General features: G+C 45.7%; 2 protein-coding genes and 1 long non-coding RNA gene across 11 annotated transcripts in view; 1 reads left to right on the top strand and 2 right to left on the bottom strand.

Annotated features, from left to right (window-relative positions):
- tnikb (TRAF2 and NCK interacting kinase b) overlaps positions 1–2,068 on the bottom strand; it is a 38,873-nt gene extending 36,805 nt beyond the window's left edge. For 4 of the 7 annotated variants that reach the window (XM_077012191.1, XM_077012192.1, XM_077012187.1 and 1 more), the window contains exon 1: positions 1,712–2,067. In XM_077012191.1, coding sequence (XP_076868306.1) covers positions 1,712–1,771 — 60 coding nt within the window. In that variant the 5' untranslated portion in view covers positions 1,772–2,067. Of the gene's footprint in view, positions 1–1,711 lie in introns of all 7 variants that reach the window. The other 3 variants (XM_077012188.1, XM_077012189.1, XM_077012186.1) reach the window with 1 other exon arrangement.
- LOC143519101 (uncharacterized) lies at positions 1–22,132 on the top strand. Its single transcript, XR_013132357.1, has 3 exons — positions 1–259; positions 20,243–20,355; positions 20,442–22,132. It is a non-coding gene; the product is annotated as an uncharacterized LOC143519101 (long non-coding RNA).
- The window catches only part of pld1b (phospholipase D1b), a 24,615-nt gene continuing 3,693 nt past the window's right edge, over positions 4,889–25,810 (bottom strand). Inside the window, exons 1-26 of one of the 3 annotated variants that reach the window (XM_077012193.1) lie at positions 25,249–25,408; positions 18,287–18,460; positions 17,783–17,949; positions 16,342–16,484; positions 16,143–16,248; positions 15,641–15,706; positions 15,474–15,532; positions 15,265–15,357; positions 14,657–14,809; positions 14,423–14,572; positions 13,435–13,518; positions 12,693–12,774; positions 12,489–12,599; positions 12,191–12,379; positions 11,749–11,959; positions 10,279–10,407; positions 10,030–10,148; positions 9,816–9,929; positions 9,621–9,731; positions 9,434–9,522; positions 8,977–9,090; positions 8,577–8,626; positions 7,493–7,627; positions 6,831–6,984; positions 6,544–6,661; positions 4,889–6,404 (exon numbers count right to left, since the gene is read on the bottom strand). In XM_077012193.1, coding sequence (XP_076868308.1) covers positions 6,180–6,404; positions 6,544–6,661; positions 6,831–6,984; positions 7,493–7,627; positions 8,577–8,626; positions 8,977–9,090; positions 9,434–9,522; positions 9,621–9,731; positions 9,816–9,929; positions 10,030–10,148; positions 10,279–10,407; positions 11,749–11,959; positions 12,191–12,379; positions 12,489–12,599; positions 12,693–12,774; positions 13,435–13,518; positions 14,423–14,572; positions 14,657–14,809; positions 15,265–15,357; positions 15,474–15,532; positions 15,641–15,706; positions 16,143–16,248; positions 16,342–16,484; positions 17,783–17,949; positions 18,287–18,431 — 3,117 coding nt within the window. In that variant the 5' untranslated portion in view covers positions 18,432–18,460; positions 25,249–25,408 and the 3' untranslated portion in view covers positions 4,889–6,179. Of the gene's footprint in view, positions 6,405–6,543; positions 6,662–6,830; positions 6,985–7,492; positions 7,628–8,576; positions 8,627–8,976; positions 9,091–9,433; positions 9,523–9,620; positions 9,732–9,815; positions 9,930–10,029; positions 10,149–10,278; positions 10,408–11,748; positions 11,960–12,190; positions 12,380–12,488; positions 12,600–12,692; positions 12,775–13,434; positions 13,519–14,422; positions 14,573–14,656; positions 14,810–15,264; positions 15,358–15,473; positions 15,538–15,638; positions 15,707–16,142; positions 16,249–16,341; positions 16,485–17,782; positions 17,950–18,286; positions 18,461–25,248; positions 25,409–25,810 lie in introns of those variants that run through there. The other 2 variants (XM_077012194.1, XM_077012195.1) reach the window with 2 other exon arrangements.

The following is a 25,810-nucleotide window of genomic DNA, read 5'->3' on the forward strand; positions in this document are numbered from 1 at the left end:
CTGGGTGACCTAGTTTCAGGCACAAGAAGTCCTGGGAAAGTGGCTCACTGGCTGGCATAAGGAAGCTTTTGCCCATGGGTGTGGTGGCAAAGAGAATACAGCATCCAAGCAACCTGAACTACACCAAGGGCACATGTAAGAAGACGGAATACAGTTTCAGGTTTATTCTTGGGTTGCTTTAATATCAAATGTGCGGGCTGGAATTGAATTCATGAGCTGACAGACAGCAAGGAGGAACTCTGACTTGGACAACCACAAGGTAGGAAACGGTGACTACACAACCTCCACTGTACTGTACAAGTATGAGTAAATGACAAAAACTGAATTTCATTCAATGTGTGACCCAGGCAGCTATTAAAGAAGCAAACTTCCTTTCTTGTGCTAGGGTTAAACCCCATTACATGTTTTTATTTTTTTATGTATTTCCAAGGCCTGTTTTTCTAATGTCATCATCCTATTAAAAGCATATGTAGAGTCACCATCAGCACCACTACAGTAACCAAAGGAAAACCCTTATCCATGGAAATCTGGAAAACCAAAAAAGGAACTAGTTGGTGATGCATCACTCAAGAAAGGTCACTGAAACATGCACTGTGTGAGTACATGCAGGAATAACCCAGTTGCTCTCACAAGCATAAAAGTAGGTTTACTCGTCACAGCTCAGTTCATGTCCAGACTTGATTCAGGGGTTGCAGGTAAGATCATGTTGCATAACTAACGTGCCAGCGTTGAACAAGCGCCGTCGCCTCGCAAATCTGACACCGCCGAACCCTTAATCAGTGAGAGCGCATCCCACCAAGACCCCGCTGAAGACGGACCGATCTCCACCGAACCGGAGAGTACGTGCCACCGAGGAGCGATACCGAGAGGGGCGAACAAAAGAGCGCGAGCAGGCCACGAGACGCAGCGCGAGCGCCCGTCCGTTCGTTCTGCAGATCAGTCGAGGGGAAGCGAGATAGTGATAATACCCACCAATACTTTAACTATCAACACATTAAATGGCGGAATAAACAAAAACACACGCTAGTCTAGAGATTAGTGCCGCATGAGACGTTATATTTGACGAAGGGAGCGATGATAACAGTATAGACACATAAGACACCCAACAATACGGGCAAGTGTTCCGGATGGTGTTGAAGAGCATTTCGAAATGTCAGATATGGCGACAAAATCAAAATGGACCACGAGCTACAAACAGGATATTCTCCCATCTGATGGCTTTTAAGAAATTTACGTTTGAGTGCAATAGATTTTCGTTTTACACCTAAATGCCCCGTCTCATAATTGAAAGCGCCCTCCTGAAACATTGTACACTACGTTCTTAATGTAGGTTCATTGTAGCCCGCACCGCATAATAAACTCATCACTGGATTATTGTGTGCCGCATTATTAAACTGCTTTGATACACCGTATTAGTATTTTAGTAACATAAAGCTGCATCAGACTATCAGATATTCGAAGAGATCTGCAGGCCAACGTTCAGGCGATATGTCCAAGTACATTTATTCATGCATGGTTTTTAATCAACGCATGTTAACGAGACGGGTTTATTCCCCCCGTAAGCGCATCTGGTGTGGTGCATGTCCATCTCCATCTCCAGCTGGGTCAGGTGCTCCGGTACCAGCGACCATTTTGCTCACCGTCATTGAGATGAAGCGAGATGCTGGAGCAAATTTCATCATTTCAGCCGTTTATTTGCCCCCGTACTCACCCGCAGAGCCGAGAGGTCGATCTCGTCCAGACTCCTGGCCGGAGAGTCGCTCGCCATCATCGTCTTACCAAACAAAACGTGCAATTATAATGCCCCAAAAATCATGTATACGGGGTGAAGAATCCCTCTGGAGCGGCTCGGGTTCTGCTCAGTCCGACTCAATGTCCCGGATGATGTCTGCGGGTTCGTCTCAGTTCTATTCCGTGTACCGCCGGGCTGTTTTGGACCTACATTGACGCGTGTGAGGCGGACCTGCCCTGCGCCGTGTTCGTGGTCCCGGTTCCGTTGAACTACAACATTACAACGTTACAAGGCGAAGGCACCCGGGCGCACGCACGCGCAAATTACATCTCGGTGAGATTGTGTCAATCACTGTGTGTTCTGGGGCGTGGCCAGGGTGAGGAGAGGGCGGGGCTTCCGTAGAGCGACTCCCACCGTGTCGTGCACACACACACACACGGTACAGTATGTACAGTTATGAGAGAAAACCCGCCGTGTGTCGGTGTCGTTTAGGGTCTAAAGATGCGTGTTTGTGCGTTGTGTCTGTTCGACACGGCATTTCCCTTTTTAACATGCACCACTGCGGTTTGTTCCTTTTTTTGCTTTTTAAATAGGACGTCGTTTTTCAAAGCCGTTTGCAAGGGCAAATGTGTCACAAGAGAGAGCGAAATATCTATGCAATTATTTAAAATAGTTTTAATGAATAAGCCTAAAAACGAAAACATGATTTGACGCTCAAACAACCCACTGCGCCGACCTCGAACACCCCCCCCTCATGAATGTATGTGCGTTTATAACCGCCTGCTGTGTACAAACAGCAAGAAACAGGAAGGCACGTTTGTGACTGTAGGACTGTGGCCAGCGTGCTTCCTCTCACCTTCATCGTTTATGTGAGCAAGCAAGAGTGCCAATCCTCGCCGCCCTCGACCAACGTACCTTCCTCTTTGGGTAGCAGAAAACATCCACTCTGCTGTATTCACGTCTTTCACTAGGACAGTGCAGAACAACGCGCACCAAGCTGTTTTGCGTGACCATGTTAAGGTTTCTGGACAGACTGCACGCTGCTGCACGCGTTCTGGGACTCATCACTCTATTGGCATCACATGAATGTGCAGGGGGAAAATGAGCAATTTGCCAATGCAATGATTCAACCCTGAATTTAAAAAAGAGCACAGTATCAACATTTGTGACATGTCCTGATCGCATTCATTCATAAACTGGTTCAGTCACCGTGAGGCTAATCCAGTTATGGTATGTCAGAGATGAATGGCGTACAGTGACTGCTTTGTGCGCCATCTAGCGGGGGAATAGGGTAAGAGCGAGAGGAAAGCGAACACGGGGCCAGTTACTATAAGGTACGATTTAAAGTTAATAGATCTGGCCTTGTAAAAGCGCATCCTATAAGAATATTCTGGAGTTCTCATGTCTAAAAATGAAACTGAACACAAAGACCCCTCCCCCTCTCGAGTGCCTGCGTCAGTCAATCGGTGTAGATTAAGCTCCGCCTCCTCAGGTGCGCCTGAGCGGGCCCGGCGAGTTCTGGCGCAGGACACCGCAACAACGCTCCCCCGCCACATTCCCATGTTACAACCGGTGACATGCCTTTGGCTTCATACATAAACACAAATCTGTTTTGGCACGTCATCCTTGTTTACGTCGCCTGAGGGGCACCGTGCTGGCCTGGGTTCCCAGAATCAAGGTGTCGAGCCTGAGAAAGTGTTGACCTTACAATGAAACATGCAACCAGAGTAAAACAGGGTTTGTGCCAGTGTTGTGTTTTAAGAGTTTTATTGTTTGTTAGGACAGGTTCAGTTCAATTAGCTTTTATGTACCTGATTACCTATAAAAGTTATAATCATTTCTGGAAAAAGAAGAATACATTATCATATTAGTCTGGCAAATAATTACTCTGGCACCTTCTGGAGTCTAGGGTGAATTGTGGCAATATCAGGCTGGCTATTAAATACCAGTATGAAAATTGTTTTAATGAGAGGTGTGGATCTGGTGCTTACACGAGAAGCTAATGGTGGAGAACTTAGGAGAGGCATGGCTAGCGTTACGCAATTCAGGCAAGGCATGAATCATACTTTTAAGTAGGTTAATCAAGGGAACTCAGAACTGAGTTTCAAATAGCCACCTTATTAAGTAAACACAAAAACAGCCAGGAAGAAATGCCGTTTTACTGGCAAAGTAGTAGGTCCAGAACATGGTGGAGGAATTCAGAGAATTCTGAAGAAGGTTCTAGAGCCAGTTTATAACTGACTCAAGTTTCTAGATAAGCTGCGTAGGGAGAAATAAAAGGATCAAGAGCCTTTTTCCCCTCAAAATGAAGCTCCAAACCCACCAAGACCTTTAATGGGGGGTGCAGATAGCTTCTCAGAGTCTTTGTTCCCATCACTCACCCATGTGTGAAGACTCAGAGATGCCAAAGAGCTTTAGGCCAGGAGCTAACACACCCATGCAAGCAAATACATCTAGAAGGATGTGCAAACATATCCAGAAGATCAGAAGAGTGGAAACTACTGCACAGCCGGTAGGGTCGTCCTCACCTCTCACCCCTCAACTCTCACCCCTTACTCTGCCACAGCCTCCTGGACTTGCCCAGTAGAACACAATACAGGTCAATTTTGTACAGCCAGGCTTGAAAATATACACATACATATACCTGAATTCAACTTTCCCTTCATCTTTCTGTTTTCCCTCGATTTGGTTTAAGAACAAGGGTTTGAATTAAAAACGTACGTCAAGGACCAAGAACCAAGTCAGGGAATTATACATCACTCTGCAATTAACTGGTAACCAATAAATAAAATAGTGGTGAGCAATTTAATGTAGATCTAATGTAGTTATTAATGGGATAAGATTTTTGCTTAGAGAATGAATGGATTGTGTAGCTAAAAATGAGTTAGCCAGTTTAGTCAGTTAGCATCTCATATGCTCCCTTGAGACAACCAACCAAGGATATCTATGTGTAGTCTCTAGCCAGAGGGACCAAACCAGAGTTCAGCTTAAGGGGCCCAGGTGCTAACATCTGTATATGGGGAATGTGACAGCAGTGTGGCCCACCCACACACACACACACACCCACACACACACACACACACACACACACACACACACACACACACACACACACACACAGCAAAGAATCTCATATCATGGGGACTCCGAAAAAGCTAAGGATAAAGAACAAGTTTAATGAGTTTTGATCACATGAAAATCACTTTAGTTTAGTTACATGGATCTACTTTCTGTTCACACTCTCAGTTTGATTACATTAACGTCCCTTCCGTTCACATACTCTGTGAAATCACAATTTAAATCACTTGACTTCATGAAGTACACTTCTTCTGTGGAGTACGCATTGTTAGTATACATACTGAAGGAAAAATAATCAAACTTCCAGAGCAATGCACTCACACAAGCTTCAGATCCTGCACCCCACATTCTTCACCAACACTGTCCATTCACACAGGTCACTGCATTGATTCGCACTGCCCCACAGACAGCCTCAATAATGGTTAAAGGCAAGCGCATGTGCTCCCCCTGACATGACAGAACCCAGATCCTGCCGATGCATCTCTATGAGGCTGTTACTTTAGAAGTTTTCTCGTCTGCTGGGATAACCAGTCTTGGAGGCAGGTACTGTCTAAGACTGAATAATGCTGTTTCCACAAATATATCCAGAGGCACTTCAGTGAAATGTAGCCCCAGAGAAAAGTCCTTTGATGGCTTTCAAAAGTTCTGGGCATGTAGAACTGAGCACAAGATTACGGTAAATAATATATAATATGTATAAAGTGCCTCAGCCAGTCCGAGCGAACCTGGCCTACGGAATGTCCAATACAACAATGGCCCTTAGAAGAAAACGAGGAAAATACAATGGCCAATATAAAACCAGCGTTACCACCAGTGGACCGCATGCACTCGGTGCTGAGAGCTGGCACTTCGACAGAAAGATGTGCATTACATTTAAAGTTTTACAGGCCACCAGACTGCAGAGCTGGAGACCAGGCATGCAAGAGGAAGTGTTTCGCACCAGCTGTTGAGCAACAGCACTCGCTCGCGCCTTTTAAAGAACATCTGAAGACACAGGATATTAAAAACCCTTTACCATTCTAATCAATGGGTTGCACAGAACAGACCAGAGAGCAGTGTAGCATGGTTTCTGTTCCAGTTGCATAGTGTTAAGATGTGAACCAGGAAAGAATGTTAGTGAAGTTTCCACAGCAATGATTCGAAATCATTCTGGGTTAGAATGAGCAGTGTCATGAGACTGACGGGTTGGTCCTTGACGGGTTGGTCCTTGACGGGTTGGTCCTTGACTCTTCTCCTGTGGTTCCTGTTCCTCAGTCCTATAGTGAAAAGCACCGAGACCACTCAACTGCCCCACAGTGTGCCAGACTGAGTAGAACAGAGGTGCCCAGAGGAGGCGGGTCAACCAGGCATGGAGCGGGTCAGTGGACCCTCAGGTCCACACCTCCATGGGCACCATGGCTTCCTTGGATCCGATGGGCGGCAGCAGGTTCTGCTCACTGAGGAAGTAGAGGGGGAAGTGTACAAGGAAGCCGCGGACCTTCTTCAGCTCCTCCTGCGCCCGGGCCGGGTCCTCCCGATCCAGGCCCATTTTGGCCAGGTAGCTCTCCAGCTCCAGAATGGTCCGCACGTCACTGGAGGGCAGACAGCGGAACACCTGCAGCAGACAAGGACGGGACGGTTACGGGACGCAAGAGAGCACATGATCACCATCATGATCACCATCAGTAGGAGGCATCAACCAGTCCAACTCCATGTGAGCTGGAGGTCACGCAGGACATGGAGAACAAATGGACCTTCTGGTAGATGCTTGCGTTGCGTGAGCCGGTGGTCAGCCACACCTCCTTGTAGAAATGGTCGCTGATGGGGTCAGTGACGTCTATGCTGGGGTCAGTGTTGGCGCCCAGAATCATCCTGTATGGGAGAGTCAATCAATGAGAACACATTTAAAAGTCACAAATAGTATAGTTTGTAAGATTATGGGATGTTTCTGAAGATGATTCTGCTGGTTTAAGGTCCTACAAATCTTAGGGTCACTGGGAAAGGGAAGGGGTCACTGGGAGAGGGGAGGGGTCATAGTCACCGGAAACATTCCAGACGGAGGTGCAGTCCGAAGCGTCCAGCCTGGTACTCCTGCCCATCCATCACGGACGTCTCCGTCTCCGTGTCCTCGTAGATAACGGCCACCTCGCTGTCTCTCTTCCCCAGCATACTGCGATCATTGATGTTGGCTGAACCTGGAGGTGAGAGACAGAAAGGAAGAGAGAACAGAAGAGAGGGAGGGAAAGGAAGAGAGAGAGAGAGAGAGAGAGAGAGAGAGAGAAAGGAAAGCAAGGTGAGAGAACATATGTTGTACTTCTTAACAGTGAAATCAAAGACATTGGTGTCGTGCAAGTTTCGGGGGGGGGGGGGGGGGGGGGCAAGAAGTTAATATATAGAATTGTGTTCAATATAGAAAATCAACATTTTAGCTTTTATAGCCATGGACTGATTAATTAGATCAGTCAAAGGCAGGAATTACCAAACAGTTCAGCCATGCTGTGCCAGATGGTGCCGCATTATGTGTAATAACATTGAAACACCAGGTGGCGACATTTCACCATTCATCATCAAATTCTATTAATTATCCCTAGTAGTCCGCATTGTTTGTACTACTCTGCATCACATACCATAGATCATAATAAAGAATTCATTTAAAACACATGGCCTTAGTAAATAATAAATACTGGCAAGCCCTCTACTCACCAATAATGACGGTGTTGTCGTCTGCAATAAGCATTTTGCTATGAACATAAATGAGCTCGGTCACCAGTTTGCCCTCTAGCTCGGCGTGAGTCCGTAGACCCCCAAACGAGATGTAATTCATCCAATGATCGCCCACTGCAGAAAGACAGCACGAGAGAGCTGAGAACCACACAACGCTCTTGCTATTTAAAAAAAACAGGAAGTGAATCTTCAACAGAGCTAACATGCAAACCGGTGTCTTCATTCATAAGATGCATGAAGCTGGAATATTCAAGCATGTTGGGTGTGTGTTGGGTGTGTGGAGCTCCAACACTGGAGCGATGCGAGACCATTCACACCCTCATGCACGCATGCACACACACACGGGTGCACTTTCACTTCCAATTCTTTTGCATGGTCATGATTCATCCTGTGTGCGTACACCCGACTACAAGCCCGAGTGGGGTGACACGACTCCCGACGGTGGGCAGGAGCCATCCCCAGGTGGCCGCCTGTCGACTGCCTGTCTTATTTCTCTCCAGGAAAGCTCTTTAAGCTCCAATAACCACAGGGGTCCTGTGTTGCAGTACTCTACCACTGCAGTTTCCATGGATGCACTTGATTACACCACAGCTCTGCTGCAGAGTCGAGCTGCTGTGCTCAAATCCTGCGCAATCTGCTAATGTCCATTTAAGGGTGTTTGCACACAGCCATGAGCGGCAGTCTGCCTGGGCACTATGGTAACTTATAACACAGGAAATGCTTGTTTCTCTGCTGCTGTCTTTCGAGAAGTGTTGGCAAGCAGTTCTTTGAGGGATGTCTTAGACAGGCAGTTCTTTGAGGGATGACTTCGAAACTGGTGGAATCAATACAAGGCAGCCTGAAGCCTTATTTTCACTTTGATAGCAAAGACAGACACTGAATGCTATATGACTGCCCACATCAGATACTTTTAACAGAAAGCCAAGCGAAGACAGCCCACAATCCAGTGGCTCTGTGAAATGGCTCACGTGACATCGCGTGACAGGCTCCATACAGGACACATGTAATTAAGTATCAGGACATATGTCATCAAGTATCGGGACGTGTGTAATTAAGTACCCACTTTCTCGCTTCAGCTGGGATATGATGGAATGCTCTCCCCTAACCATTGTTCTGAAAAACAGCAAAGAAAAGCAAAAATGTCACAGAGAGAAGTATAATAACACACCCAGAAGCTCATCACATCAAATAGTTAAACTCTAGCAAAATGCTTACATGTGTAATTATGTGTAATTATGCAGTGCTCTGCAAAATAAAATAACATGCCTCTTTAACAGATTAATCATTAAAGTCTAGATGTCAGATTTGCTCACTGTATTCAACGGGATTATTCAGATTAACTCAGATCTGACCTCCAGTGGATCGGCTCACTGCTTTTCCGAGCTGCATAATGCAAAACCAGTCTGACATTCTGCCAGAGAGTTGATGATTTCCAACTTCCCTGCTGATCTTCTGGTGGTTACCTGTAGTTGAAGTGCATGACGGCCTGCAGGGCACTGCCCCCCCCAGTGTTGATGTTTCCCTCGAACCCAGGCAGCAGGGGTGTGACCACGTACACGCGATACTTCCCACCCTCCCTGCAGTTCCAAAAACATAAATCTCATCAGGGCATAAATGTGGGGAAAGAGAGAATGACATGTGGGAGGGTTTTGTGCAAAAAAAGAGGGAGTTAAGCTGTTTTGTGTTTATATATATATAAAATGAAAAAAATCTAAAAGATTTGGTGTGTCAGCACTGCCTTGAATGTACGGTCTGTCCTAGACTGAACAGTGCGTACCTGAAGCAGAATGGGTAGAATGAAAATTAGACCACACACCAGCTGAATGAAGCCAAGCATTGGAGCAATTAGTCCAAGGTGAGGCTTCAGACCACTCACCTGTGGGCTTCAGACCCCTCACCTGTGGGCTTCAGACCCCTCACCTGTGGGCTTTGATGATCCGCTGCGTGATGGCGTCCCCGATCTTGTTATACACAAGCTTGTTGTCAGCACAGCTTATGAAAAACTGGTTCTGAAGGGAACAGCCGTACGCACCAAACAATGAATTTGACACCACATGACGAATTGTGATGAATCACTTCCTGTCCAACCAGGAACCCGACCACTCACCTCTATGTAGATGTAGTGTTTGCTGTTCTCAATCACGCGGACATACGCGTTGTGAATGGACTCCTCGTGGTGCTTTATGCCGGCCGCCCAGTCCGATGCGGAGCGCAGCACCTGCAGACGGTCGGGCCCATTAACGTAACGACATGTAGCCACAAGGCGGGCGGGCGAGTCTGGAACTGTGATGGTCAGTGTTACCTGCACTCTAGTCGAGACGCAGCCCGGGACCAGGTATTTGATGTCATTGGCCGAGCAGCGGGACTTGGGGAGCAGGTACGGGTACGACAGCGACCGGTACTTTGGCTTCATGATCTAAGAGCAAATGCGATACAGAGTGGGAAATGTTGGGAGTCTCATTTGACGATTTTACACGTAAAACGAGGTTCTTCCACCAACGACTCCAATCTGCCACCTTTGTAAAATTCCAACGCTGAATGAAGTGACGTGCAACATCTCTGGCAGCCGTCCCATAAACCACCGAGGAGATGTCATGCCAAGGCATTCTGGGAGTCACATGCCTGTCGATGAAATCTGGGAGTGCAGTGTAATAAACGAGTTAAGAGCAGTTCCAAATAAAAAGATGTCTGCTGGACACTCAAACTAATTGATACACAAATATTAATGTAATACAAATACTTGGCTTAACACAAAGGTGATTCACCATCGAAGGGCTTATCCAGTTGGATCCAGTCCTTGTGGACGAAGTTGCAGTAATCCTTGCCGTGCCAAAAGCGTGTGTTCCCCATCAGGCCGATGACATCAGCCCGCAGATCCGGTGCAGAATCTGCTTCTGAAAACCAGAGACATCAAGGGATCAGGCGAAATCCAGAAAGAGCCGAGGACAGATTAGAACACAAATCCAGAAAGAGATCAAAAGAGATTAAAAAGACAAATGCGGAAGAGTAAACATTCTGTGGGGCAGAACGCTGCGCCAAACATTTACAAAGCCAAGCAGAAACCCCATCAATCAGTTTCTGTGGCTCGCTGCTCTGTGCTAGGAGACCAGGGAGATCGATCACAAAGGCAGAGAGAGAACAGTGGGGCATATTCTAGTGCTGCCTGCGAGGATGCCCACGTGGATCATACATCTTCCCTTGGAGCTGGTGCACCACAGAAACTGACAGGAGTGTCACACCTCATAACTCTCCGATTGAGCTTGGAGAAAGACTCGTTTCTCAATGTAGAAGTTATGAGCATGGACCCACACAGCATGTCACACGGCTCTCCGGTCCTTTGTCAAAAACAATCCTTGCAATGCTGGTGAAAAAATAGTAATACAATTACAGCTGCACAAGAGAAACACTGGTCCTGGATCAGCAATCAGGACAGCGGACGGAAAGTGTCACACGGCAGGTCTTCAAGCCATTCGTGCGTCTCACTCACCAGCCTGACAAAGACATGAGGGCATGGCCACCCTCAGCTCCATCCATTTAAGAGGAATCAAAATCTGTTGGCTGCAAATGCTGCTAGAATAACCTGCAGAGAAGGGCAAGCAGTGCTGGGCTCTCCCAAGAACACCACATACCACAGCAAAGGTCAAGCCAAACAAAAGACCTTTTTCCTGCTTGGGAAATTGCAGAATGCCATTTAACGGGCATTTTAAGAAAGTGAAAATCACTACTGGTGGTGGAATAGTGGTATTAAAACTAGTCATAAAGCTGCATATATGTGAGACACACAGGATGTCCAATGATGGATGTGTTGTCAACAAACTAGAAAGTTCCTGTAATATCCTGTGGAAGAACTCGCTGTGCACGTCTCATCCGGGAAGTTTGTTGAGGTTTGGAAGCTCCATCTAATCTGATGCTTTAATGCTTTAATTGGTCAGAAATAATTTTTCATGTTGCTGCTGCAGATTGGTCGAAGCCAAATCAGAATAAAATTATCTAGTCTATTCACCCAGTGAGCAGAGCTTGGGAGCCTCTGGCCATTACAGTATGGAGTATGTAAGAACATAAGGCTACATGGTTAGGCCTAGACAGGCCAAGGGTAGTTCACTGCTCTGGGACAGAGACAGACCACTGGTGGAGACCACAAAAGCTAGAAACAAAATGGCCAATACCTGACCTATGGATGGGCATACACAAAGTATATTTTGCGCTGTGGAGTTTTGTTGAAAAGTCCAACTTACTTTCCTCTGAGCTGTCCACACTGCTCACGCTGTCAGCTGGGGCCAAGCCGTGTTTCTGCAGGCGTTTGCGGATACTGAAGCGACTCTTCCTGGTCTTTCCGTGACCCCTCATTCTGGGCTGCTCCACCATGTCCGTGGTCTTGCCATTATTCTGGGGTCGTCCAGACCCATTGGGGGGGGATGCCATGGTAGGTGAAGTTTCGGTCATGTTCTGGAATAGGGAGGATGGCAAAACATATTCTACAATCTTTGCTAAAAGAGGAACTATGTAACTATTCTAAAGGGTACACAGGATCTGGGAGGAAAGGACACCTGTGGCACCACTGGGAAGGACTCTCTGCTCCCAGTGTATAAGGCACCCGGGCAGCTTCAACATGGACACAGTTTGATGCTTGTAACACACACCAGTAAATGGTCCAGGCTGACTGTGAACGTTAATTACCTCTGCGGAAGTGTTGAGAGTTCTGGTCACACTCCCCACGTCAGTCAGCCGGTGCTCGTGGTCGTCCCAGCGCCCGTACGCCAGGTCAATGCCTCCCACAAAGGCCACCGATTGGTCAATGACCACGATCTTCTCGTGATGCGCCCATAGGTAGACAGTGGATGACACGTGGTCGGGATGTCTCATCACCTGGAAAGAGAAGAGATCATTCATTCCTCTCTCGTGCCGGGTTCCTCTGCGTTCCTGTCCCTCTCGCCCATCCCAGTGTTCTCCTGGTTCCTGGTGCTCTGAGATGTACCTTGATGTTTGGGTGGAGCTGTTGCAGAGTCCGTTTGCTGTATTCGCTGTTGATTCCGAGGGCCAGCTCCACTTCCTTATACAACATCACAAATATCCGCACTCCTTTTTGCTGTGGAGGCACACAGCATATCAGGAGACTGTCAGAATCGTATCTCTCAGGAAACGAGGCTCATTCATGATAAACAATGCAGAATTGACTCACCGCTTTGCGCTTCAATATGTTGTCAAGACGCCAGCGGTTTCCTTCAACAACAGGCCTCTTGAGGAAAATCTCTGGACTCAGCCTACAGTGAACACGATAGTAAAGAAATGTAAAGTATTCTAATCTATCCAATGACAAACCAATAATACAACCATTATCACAAAAAATATATAAATATATTCTCAGCCATTCACCCAAAGTCACGTATGCCTGCATGCTCAAATACGCACATACACGCAAACCTAAACACATGCACACGGTTCAGGACTTCTGAACACCCTGACTGACACCCCTGTAACTGTGCACCAGCCTTCTGACTGATAGAAGTAACTGATCTGTTTGACCAGTGTTCCCTCCTGGTTGTGTATTCTGGGTGTGTGCACTTTAGAGAGAGGGTGTGCATGCGTGTGTGTGTGTGTTTCTGCATAAATCTCTCTGGCCCCAGAAGAACATTTCACCATTTGTTTTTGTTGTTTTTATCTTCACTTTCTGGAAAACACTGAAAATCTAACATTCTTTCGTTCAGGCCTCCTGACTGCTAAAGCAACGGGGAAGCTAGCAGCTCCATTCAGGGTTAAGTAACCAACATTCCAAAGAAACAATGAAAACATCTCATGGAGGCTTCCTAGGTTCGGTATCTGCTGGTATAGTGCTGGCTTGTACTGGCTTTAGCCTGAAAGACCAGTCTAAGCAGTTTTTATCTCCCGGCCTTCACAGCCAGCTTTACACTGCTAACACATACCACCAATCAGTGATGAAGATCTCCTCCTCAGCCTCCTCCAGTGCGTTTGCCACATCTTCCATGTACATTTTACCATTCACGTACCTAGAAAACATACCACCAACCAGAGTTGAATAACAACAGAGCACAATAAGGATATTTCCAATGATAAAGGAATTCAGCATAATAAGTCAAATGTTATTAGCCTCACAATCCAAGAGGCACAACATGGCTGGAATTCACAGATTCTTTGATTCACACCCACATTGAAACCAGCAACCTTAAACAAATGGGCTGAATCTTTGAAAATGTCCAATCAATGCCCCATAACCTGAAAGTATAGAATTTATTCTTTAATCAAATTCATCTTTTAGTTCCAGCTTTATTACGAAAGTCAATTGTAACTTCAGAGCTTCATTTTGACTACAATGAGCCACTGAGCCAGAACTACACATACAAGCAATTGCAACCAATTTGAAAACAGTTTGAGTCCAATGTGGAATTCCCTTAGAACCAGATACCCTTGTTGAACTGGGAGGCGTCTGGTGCAGAGACCACTTCTCTATGGAGTTACGCTCTTAAAATGTGCCACACTAAATTGTGTTCCTCACAGAGCAAGCAGGCTAAAGGCTAAAGAGATGATTCTCCTCAGCCAAGGTCAGTGTATGTGTAAGTCCTGGGTGAGGATGATGTGGGCTAACGACCGGCTGTGGTCAGTCGTACTGTCTGCGCTGCCGCCAGACTGTCAGCTGAAGTCTCCCTTGTGGACACTATCAGATGTGTCGCGTGAAGGGTCAGGAGAGGATATGCGGCTAGCGTGTCACTTTCTCTCCCATTCTCTCAGGTTACTCCAGCGAAACCGGCATCACCTGGCGACACTCGAGCAGGGGGCTACCGGCCGCCTCCCATCTGCAATGCTAAACCTGTCACTATTTCTAATGACAGTAAAGACTCCATATTGGTTGAAGCAGTTTTTCACAACAGAGAGAAAGACTTTGTTTCTTTTTACCATTTGGCCGGGATGTTCTCTTGTACTTCAGCAAAGGAGCTGAAACGATGATCCCGGAGGAAAGCACTGCCGTACTTGTGCACAAAATCGTTGATAGCCTGACCCCACCAGCGGGCGTGGCGGAAACTGGAGAACTTCAGAACCAGGTTCCTACAGGAAGTAATTGAGAGCTCATGCAGGCAGCCAAACAGATACCAGGGGAGTCTGTGGTACATGGGTCTGCTGATCACGCACCTACACAGGCTGTCGATGCGGATACCGTGCTTGGTCTCGGTGTCCTTGGAGTCCATTTTGACAGAGAACTCTCTGTCCACCAGAAGGACGAATGAGATGGCTCCTGAGTCTGGCTTCATGTACAAGAGGAAGGAATCCTTTACCACCAGCCACCTGAAGAGGGCGCCATGACAAAAACCAACATGCACATGGTTAAAATCATACACACATTAAAACGGAACAGTTTTCTATAGAACAGTTTCCAATATGTAAAATAAAAATTGGTAAAAAAAAAAAAAGTGTTTTATAAAGGGAAAAATGTAAATTGATCTTCACAATCTCAACTCCATATTGTAATTCAGAGTGGTTCCCAGTAATGACCTGAAGGGTCCTCAGAAGGACCAGATTTGCTCTGCCCCTCATCACGGTTCACCTGAATTAGGCAATCAAGAACAGTGCCTCAGTGCCTGGTACAGTTAGACTGGGAGCTGGAATTAACTGGCACACAGAATCAGCAAAAATGTGGCCCATCAGAGAATCCCTTAGGACCGGGACAGTATGTGTTGGGTTTGTGCAGACGGGCAGTGGGGATGCGTGTACACAAGGCTCATTATGGGATCTTCACTGACCGCTTTGACCAGCGGTAGCACATCTTGCTGTGGCCACAGCAGTTGAGTCCGGGAATACGGTGACCTCCTGACCTCTTGTAAACCATGCCCTCCCTGAACATGAATAGAGAATAAGTGACTGAGATCTTCACAGGCCATTCAACATACATCAGTTTCTCCATCAATGACCTTCTTGTAGAAGACAATAGGCAGTCAGCAAAATGTCTTACAAGCCTTTGGGTCCCAAATCATGAATGAAGGACAGCTGGCTCACGTCAATGAATTCCATCTAAGACCAGCAAACAGGGACCAGATAGTAAGATATTGATCAGTCAGGACTATTATTTCCATGTTTAATGTAGTATTCTGCATGTTCCTGATGAGAAACAGAACTCACTGTGGCATGGTAGTTTCGATAAATTGGCATTTTCAGCAGCTTATTCAAGTAATCTTCAAGTTGCCTCTGTGAAATGAATCACACACATCACATTTTTGCATTAATAACCCACATGCTTCACTCTGGCTACCTTACACGTCTCCTCCTTCTCCTTTAATTTAATACAAAATTCTTTCTGCTTGGTTTCTCAGAAATGTTGTGTGTCCAAAGCTGCTCAGTTTTACATATGAATGCTAAAACCACAGACTGCATGGTATTATAATACCATGCCCTCAATCACTGCCCCCACTACCTAATCATAATGACATTTATCCGACTTAATCCCCTAGTAAACATATAATATTCTGTGCACAATATCAATAGAGGAACCTGACGTAGTACAAAATAACAGCAACTACAACCACAAATTGCACATTACCATATCCACTATTCACAACATGGCCTACAGAGATGCTGTATAACAGAGCTGAACAGTGGACAATGACGTTAGAGAAGAACTGACCCTCCGGCTGGACACTTGCTCCTCTCTGGCCAGGTCCTCGCCCCCACCGCGAGGCAGAGTGGGCATCTGACGCGTATGTCTGACCGTCTGCCTCCGCTCTGTGTGGCTAGACACAGCAAGATGGGAGACGCGTGTGAAATGACATGAGAAAATAACCTCGCGCAGACGTGGAGACGTGTGGAGACGGGCAGGAGCTCACGTGCGAGAGGGCAGAGGAATCCTCAGGAAGGTCTTGTAGGTGCGAAGCTCCCTGTGAAGTTCCATGAAGTGCTTCTCCTTCCTCTTCACAATCCAGCTGAAGTTCCCGTGTTTCAGCTCAATCCTGAAGACGGCTGGGAGTTTCTGGAGGCCAAAATACATCAGAGGGGTGAACCGGATTTTGAACCCACTAAACCCGAAACCTTAGCAGAGGGTTAAACCCGACATTGAACCCCTAAACTGTAATCATAGCAAAAGGTTAGATCTGATATTTTAGACCTGAATTGAGTGTCTCTGGTTTTTCGCAGATAGTTTGTTTGACCAAATCTAGGTACACACCAAACTTTAACTAAGAAGCAAGAAATTGGCTTTTTGGTGTTTTTTTAAGCAATAGATCACACATTACACTTGAGTACAATAAATCAATGCAATGTTCAGTTAACAATTACCTACAAGATAATAGAGATGCAGTAACTGAAACAATGTTCCTTCATATCATCATTGACACCATTTTTATTATACACAACAAAAGATTTCTCACTTCAGCTTGGACACTTCAACGAAAGCTGAATCGAGGTAATCGAGTGAGTTCATTATACTGTCAGTACACGAAGGGTACAGTGCAAAACTCACAGCATTCACAATGCACATCACATAAGGTGATCATTATGTAGTCTTAATGTCCTATTATAAGCTGAAGGCCTTCTTATATATGAACCTCTTCTTCTGGTAACAACAGATTTTCATGCCATAATAGCTTCCACTTCCAGTGCCAAACAGAAGAGTCTGTTCCCTTTGGGATTCCACCAAAGGCATTAAGAGGGGCATTAAGAGGGGCATTAAGATTTTTGCTTTTTGCTTCTATTGCCTTTAAGACCGTGTTCCTCAGCCCCTGTTGAGAAGAGACTGGCCTGTTATCCGTTATCCAGCAAAACGAGTACAACGCCACGCCACGTGCACGGTGGTGTGGGCCACAGGCAGCACCAGACGGGCTCTACACGTGAGGTTCTACATTTGGATTAAAAACAAAAAAAAACAAAAAAACATGCACGTTGGGCAACAGTTCACACTGACTGTTTAAACGCCTTCTCTTGCATAACACGCACTGCAGGCAGAGGATGGTGTGGTGTCAGAACTGCTAAGTCTACACCCAGCTTCCTATTTACACCATCTAAAGCCCATTGTAGATTCTGATTTGAAGTGTACTGAAGCCCATTGTAGATTCTGATACACAGGCTGTGATTAACAGTGACTGAATTGAACATCCGGTGTTGAATGAAACTTGGATCTCTCAAAGTAAGAATGAACTGAGAAACAGCATCAGGCATATTAATTCAGAACGCAGCGCACACCCACACACCTAAACCCACATCCCTTCACACCCCCCCCCCCCCCCCCCCCCCCCCCCCACACACACACACACACACACACACGGTCCTGACCTTGGAGACGCTTCTCTGCTGACTGGTGTTGAAGCGATCCTGAGCAGAGGCAAAACGCTCCACCTCCAGAATTTTGGCAGTGATGGGAAACGTGGTGAGAAAAACTCGAGCTGCTGGTTCTTTGAAGCCCATCGTCTCGTACACAGCCGAGAAGGGTATTCGGGACTCTGCATGAACAGCAGGGAGTTATAATGACTAATCAGTATAGGAAAAGTTTAAAGCATCTGCCCAGATGTATCAATATAGTGATCAACCGATCAATCAAATGAAAGTTATCTTTCCATGTTTCTTCGCTGGACATTTTTACTTTAGTTTGGAACCTATGCACTTGTGAAACTTCAATTTTGAAGATTATTTAGGGCACAGACATCTTTGACGTTATTGTTTTTAGAACTCTCTGGGACTGTATATTCCAGGGTCCTACATGCATTCTAGATGGATTAGACCCCCTTCTCCCAGGCTTACACCTACATCTCACAAGTAGGTCTCCACTTTCCCTCTTACCTGGACCACAGGAGTCATGTCCATCGAACACCTCCTCCCCATCTCCGATGTCAAGCTCGCGTGTGTCCAGGTTCTCCATGATGTCGGTCATGTCGGTGGCCACCAGGTGCAGGGTGCTGGCTGTGGGATCCGTCTGCTGCAGCATGGCTAACACTGGGCCTGCCGGCCAGGGCTCTGGTGAGGCACAGAAACGGTGCGTGCAACGTCACCTTTCAGAACATTCTGCAAAGTCACACCTGTGCTGCTCTGAAGGGGTGTAGGACAGCTGGTAGCTTCTGATGTGCACCTCCGGCAAATAGTTTCATATTCCATCTCATAAGTGCTTGGCAGAAGGTGAGAATACACTGTTCACAGCTGTCCTGGCTGTCTCAATGTCTGTGACTGCGGAGGTTTAATAGATTGGAACAGGCAGTGATTTTCAAGACACAAGAGACTATGAAAGGGAATTTGTTACACTGAAGAAGCAAGCACAGAGTGTTCTCCCATGCGTGTGCCTGAGAATCAGGCAAAAGTAAATGGCTTAGGACCTCTCGGGCAGCTCAGAGCAGACAGCCATGAGGAAAACACAGTGCACTTCCTTCTTCTCCTTCCCTTTTTTTTTTCCAAACCGCCAAATGAAAAATGGACAACTGCTTTAATGCCCTACGCTTCAATTTACACAAGCCGCCCTTCAATTCTGTTTTGTTCAACAACCTTACAAATGTCCAGCAACCCATCTACAACACCTTTAGCACCTCCAGTTTACTCTCAACCTCGTGTGATCTAGCTCATTCAAATATTTGTAAACTGCCCATCATTGCTGGGCGTATTTAAATCCAAATATGAATAAATGGAGCTTATAGTCGTTTTTACATAGCAGTCACACAATGAAGTGGAGAAAATGAAAAGCACAGGCAAAGCAAACACTCAAAAGGAGACTGAAGAGACACCGTCTCTGTCTAAGTGACTCCATGCATGCCTACGGCTTTATTGTGGATTACACCTGGGACCTGCCTACTTTTGCGCAAGGTGCAGGGAGCCGCTGCTGCTACTGCTGCTGCATGAGATTAGATGGCTTCAGCATAGGACTTGCACAGACAACGTTCCCCAGAGTTCGGCGAGCTATGTGACGCAATTGCGGTGAAAATGATCAGTGGCAAACGTCGTGCGGCTTTGCGAACACGCTACGCTACAAAGCTGGAGATTGGTAGGGCAAAACGTCGCTCGCGAGGGCCCGTCTGCGCCCGAGAGGCTGTCCGGGACTGAGGGGCTGTCCGGGCCTGAGGGGCCGTCTACGGGCACGAAAGAGAAAAGGTCAACCAACGTCGATATGCGGCCCTGTTGCTCTCTGCCAGTTTTACCACGTCGTATTTTCAGTTACTTCACCTCTAACCATTCCCTTTGTACAAGTAGTATTGTTAGTTTTTTTTTAAGTCTGCATTTATTTTTGGCCCAACCCAATACATGACCAACTAATAAGCCACAATAGTATTTGTTCAAAACCACCACTTGAAATTATTCTAACAGATTTTAAGTCCGTCGATGAATACCGTACATGAAAATGAATCAGACACTCAAGTGACTCCGGTAGAGTGAAATTCGCCCTGACGAAAGGTGTCATCCGTCAACTAGGTTTGTTGGTATCGAACAAAACGAACAAGCAGAACCTGTTTAGATGTTGTCAGTGTGACACTAAATAAATTAAATCTCAGCACATGTACTGTACCCAACAGCAACTTGCTGTCATAACTCCAAAACATATTGATGGCATAAATAGCAGAGACGTTAAATGGAGTATTAAAGCAGTATGTTCATATTAATCCCGTCTGTATGAACAAAAAACCTTTACATGAGTCACTGCTAGGGAAGTGTGCATTAATTACATTGTCCTCTTTAACATAGTGCTGTAGGAGCTGGAAACTATTTTAAGTTAAGCACAGAGTTGGGTTTTCTTCAGATGTTTTCTTTCCGTGCCAGACCCATGTAGGCGAAACTAAAGTGCCAAGTGAAGTCGTGTAGTCAGCCAGTCAGTATTCAGGTGGGAGTCATGACCAAGATGAATGGAGCATCACCATGACAACAAACTTCAGGTTGCGTATGCTCACAAACTAGCACATTAGGCCCTCTTGTCTAGCTGCCTTTTCAGGAAAGTTTACTTTCTCTTCTGTCTTAACAGGGCAAAGGAGAGCCCCTCCGCCTCAGGAAAAGAGAATGAAGAAAAAAAAAAAGCTGGAAACTTTTCAGACGCCGAGAATAATGCGCACTAGTTCTTTGCCGGCCAGGTCTCTGAGTGGGCTTCTGAAACACAGCAGTGGAGATAGCTTATCTTCCAGGCTAGAGGTGCCTTGTTACAGGATCCAATCAGCTGGGAGTGTCCTGCCTAGGGAAGAGGGGAGGGGGGCCCTAACCCCAACCCTGGGGCGCAAGAGGAGGCCACTGTATGAAAATGACATTGACATCTGACCACCAAAACCACAGGCTAATTGACTCTAATTACTTGATCTGCCATGTGTGTTCCAGCTTGTTCACGGTCATGCTAGTAACCTAGCTGTGGGACTTGGAGTGTGTTACAGGCGTTTCTTACCTGAGCAGCCACACACCTCCTTTACAAGAGCCAATGAGGTCAAAACCAAATACATCAGTTATGGATCCAGAACAAGGATGCCAGGAAATCAAACCGATTCACAACAAATACTCGGGCAGAACTAAATATCTCTGTACAATGCAGAAAACAGGGAGTGTTGAGTAAATATCTAAAGTACATCATGGTCACATCACTGTAAAGGGGGAGCAGAACAGAAAGATTAATAGCAGGAATAGAATAACTTGCTGGTGGTCGATGGAAGGAGAGAGTAATGACTAATCCATTTGTTGTCCTAGGGGCAACCATATGAAATAAGAGAAGTGCTAATAATACTGGTTTTGTTGGATTTAAGACGTTTGGAACAGCTGCTGTCCTCAAGGGAAGTGGTGTCTGATGGGATTTTTAAAGACCCACACAGACTTTCAATCAAGAGGAAGTTGCACCTTTGTAGCCAAAACTAACTGCTGTAGTTCAGCTTTAAGCAAACATTTTGACAAATTAACAACTACACAATGATGACTGCCAGTTTATAGCAGTTCCTGACCAGATGCTGCAGATTTCTCCTCTGCGACATACGGAGAATACGACCCTTCCTTTCACAGGAAGCTACTCAAGTGCTTGTGCAGTCTCTAGTAATCTCGAAGGTGGACTACTGCAATTCCCTACTTGCAGGTCTTCCTCTACGGGTCATCAGACCTCTACAACTAATTCAGAATGCTGCAGCACGACTGGTCTTCAATCTCCCCAAGTTCTCACATGTGACTCCTCTGCTACGCTCTCTTCACTGGCTTCCAGTAGCAGCACGCATCAGATATAAAACCTTGACGCTTGCTTACAAAGCCAAAAATGGACTGGCCCCTCCCAACATGATGTCCATGGTCAAAAGCCGATCTGTACAGCGATCACCCAGATTCACTCAAGCTTGGCTCGACTTGAAACTCCACGCTTAAAATCTCATGGAAGACAAAGCTCCAGACTATTCTCCGTCCTGGCTCCAAGATGGTGGCACAATCTTCCATTAGCTGCTAGGACTGCAGAGTCTATTGCTATCTTCAAGCGTAGACTGAAGACTCACCTGTTTGTTGAGTTCTTACCAGAGCACTAACTTAGCTGACACCACTTGCCGTTGTTCTTAAATTGTATCTCTGTCTATGGTTATTTGTGCCTCTTGGCAAACGTCTAATTTGTAAAACACTAGGTAATGACATTGACTCCTGTAGTTTAGTAGTAGTCTGACTCAATGGTATCTTGAATTCTGGCGTATTTCCTAGGATGAATTCTGTGATCAGATGCAAAGCACTTTGTAAGTCGCTCTGGATAAGAGCGTCTGCTAAATGCCGTAAATGTAAATGTCTGAAGAAAGGACATTTTCAATGGTGATGGTTTTATAGAAGGGTGAACTGCTATAAACTGGCAGACTGGGTGATTGAGATTCTGAGTAAGTTTCTCCAGTTTGTCCCAAAAGCATACATTCCAACAGACAAAGGCTATAAGATGAAATCAGTTTGGATTATTTTAAATACCACTATTTTCCACAAGGAATATAGCAAGAAGGAGCATCTCACACCTTATCAGGTCTGGGAATCGGGTAAATACACCATTTATTCCTCGTCAAACCATAGGGCCACTTAGATACAGAATCATCCACCCGTCTTGGCTTGAAATAGAAAACAGTTCGGTTGCTCATCAGTTTCACCAATATTTACTTGAGTGTGGTGGAAATATGCACTTGTGACTGACAATTGGGCAGCACAGAATTGGGAGTCTTGGGACAGTGTTCTGGGTTTAGCATTGGTTAAGATAAGATACTTTTTATTATCATTGCAGTGTACAGTGTACAACGAAACTGACCAGCAATCTTTAAGGTGCTTAAACAAATTATACAACTATAGATAATATATGTATATATACACACCATATATAAAAGATGTACAAGATAGATAGCAATGAATTATTGCACAAGCCTTGAGTAGCTTAAAGAGATATTGCACAGTGAAGTTATTTAGTGTGCTAACGTAGAAAAGTGCAAACATGTTAGAAGTGAACATTGTGCTACACAAATGGCATCCTGTTACATCAAGACTGGAGTGGAACCTTTACTCCACTCGGTCCAAAATGGGTCACACAAGAAGCAAGAACCTGGTTTTGCTCTTTGTAAATATAAATGGGAAAATGACACCAAAAGAAGGTTAGGTACATTGAGAGAGGTTTAGAGGACAGTGTGTAAAACATGGCCGCCCGAGAGCAACCAGAAGATCTGAGTCAGGTTGGCTAACCTGGTACTGACCCTACCTAAAACACCTAGGTGACAGTCCATTTCACTTTGGAGGTCTCACGGCAGACCGTTGGTCGCGGCCTGCGAGTAGGGGCCAGTACCAACAACATGCAGGCAGTTTGCCGAACACTGTCTGAGTGTCTAACAGATAACTTCAACACAGAGGGCCCGGTTAACGTCACGAAAACCACATTTGTGCTGCATGCAAATGGTGCAGACCTCATCACCACCCCCATTTTGCTGTGTGCGCCAGTGACACCGCTTCACACCCAAATGTCCATCCTGCTTCTGCTGTCATTCACACATTCTTAAAGCGCAAACATTCATGCTTGTGACCAAAAGAAAAACACAGAGATGAAAATGTGTACGGCTGAAAATAGCTCCAGGAAGATATGCTATCTGCCTTCATGTTGACAAAAGATTTTGCCAAAACAGAAACATACACATGTCCAAGAGGAGAATCGCCTGCTATGGAACCACCTTTGGTACAGGAAACGGAGGATGGCATTCTGGAATTCCCATCTGATCCAGACCTTGGAAAACTGGCTAAGTCTCTGGAGGTGACTGATTGTAACATACGCAGGGGCTGGGGGTGATTTATGATTTCAGTTTTTTTCTTTTCCCGTCAGCTCAATAAACAGAATCTATTGGGGAAAAGTGTAATGCAGCTATATGCATAGCTCTATTCGAAATGACGACATGACCCCCTCGACAGAGAAACAACCATAGAGAAACAATGACCAAATCTCGATGGTGGTCATACCCAAAAGAGGCGAGTCAGACAGACACCGACAGAGCAGGAGAGCTCCTCCGAACACACACCCACGCTGGCCAAGGTGCCCTCGGACGCAAAGAAGCAAGGCCCAATCTATGACCATAAAACACATATTCCTGATAAAGGAGAGAGGGGGAATAGTCCACGTCTGAAGAAGGGCAAATTGGACAACTAATATGCGCTTGAAGGTCTGTTCAGTTTGGTTCACAGGAGGTGATTGTCTCCAATTACCTCATTATTTTTACATTTCTTATATGTATATATGTTATCAGATCAGGTTTAATAGTTTTAATCTTTCTAGTCCTTGAAATAAGCAAGAAACCCTGCTCTAATAGTGAATCACTTCAGATGGCAATTTTTAAGCAACTGTCTATTGATATAGTCAAGGTCCCACTGTTATATCTCTTGCCTAGGACGGAGGCAGGTGAAATCTACATAGATAATACTGCTTTATAAAGCAATGAGGTTCAACCAGAAGTTGGCACTGGTGGAGTCCACACTGCCAGATGTGGCCTGATGCCACTCACTTTAATTGGGTACATAGAAGGATGAATGACCCCCTGCCAACCAATTCCCCAGATCTCTCGCTAGCCAGGTGGCTAAGTGAACACTCACCCACACACACCTGTTGCTCTGGCAAAACAGCGTATTTTGCTTGTTTAAGGTTTCATATTTGTTAAAACCACATGGTGTTTAAAACATTAGAATGAAACATTTGAAATGTTCAAAAGAAATACTGTTTATAGATCAATCCACTTTTATTTACAGCATTACACAAATGCATTTCATTTACGTGATGTTTGGAGAGAGTGCCAAAAACATTGAATATACAGCAATGATTCATTAACTCCCACATTCTCTACGCACCCACACTCACAGGATTGTAAGAACAAAAAAAAAGAAAAAAGAAAAACCTCATACCCATAGTGCGCAAGTTGTTTACGATCAACAGCAAAAAAAACAAATCCTATTTACCTTCTGTTTATACAAAACTGGAAAGCAGTGACAGACAGATACGAGCCAGTGTCGTGCCCTCACGCATCCCGTCCTGTGCGTTCAGTTTGGTGTTATACAGCGAGACACACACCAAACGACAGGCAGGACATGCAGGACATGAGCGAGACCTTAACTGAGTGCAGCAGCTAACATCAAAAACTGGTCCATATACAAATGAAACGAGTTCAAATATAGTCACCGTTTTGAATAAGCAAGACAGAACTGTGGGAAAAGCAGAGAGAGAGAGGGAGAGAGAGAGAGAGAGAGAGAGAGAGAGAGAGAGAGAGAGAGAGAGAGAGAGAGAGAGAGAGAGAGAGAGAGAGAGCACAGTGGGGAAAGGCATGTTCACTGACCTGCCCCGACACTGGCAAAGAAGCCCCCATTGTGTGGGAATTCCCCTTTTCTCCCCTCTTCTCAGCAGCCAGAAAAGTGCACAATATATCCGTACATAACAGCTCGGCAGGAAAACCTGCAAGCTCACACACCGCTCGCCGGCAGACAGAGAGAGATCTGTCAGGCCACTCAGTCTGAGTGGGAGGAGGAGGAGGGGGCGGAGACAGAGTAGTCACATGGCAAACTAAGGGGTTGGATTTTGTTAATGGTAACAGCATGGCCCCGATATGTCAGTCCTGTGCTTCGGCCGATCAAGATCTAAGGGCAAAACTGGCCCCTCCCCAAAGTAACTTATCAAAGCAGACCTTTCCACGTGTGAACCGGAAGCTTCACCTCCAAGTTAATACTGCAAATCCATTATTGTAATGCTAAATTCTTTGTGAATTCTTTGTGTCCCACTGTCACACAAAATACATGAATCACTCCAGATTCTCTTTAATTTAATTCATGGTGCTGTACGTCATTACCATATTGTCTGTTCCAGTTTCTCGGTTGCAGAGAATGACACACAAATATCATGTG

The sequence above is a fragment of the Brachyhypopomus gauderio genome, chromosome 7 (assembly GCF_052324685.1).
Source record: "Brachyhypopomus gauderio isolate BG-103 chromosome 7, BGAUD_0.2, whole genome shotgun sequence".
Taxonomy (NCBI): domain Eukaryota; kingdom Metazoa; phylum Chordata; class Actinopteri; order Gymnotiformes; family Hypopomidae; genus Brachyhypopomus; species Brachyhypopomus gauderio.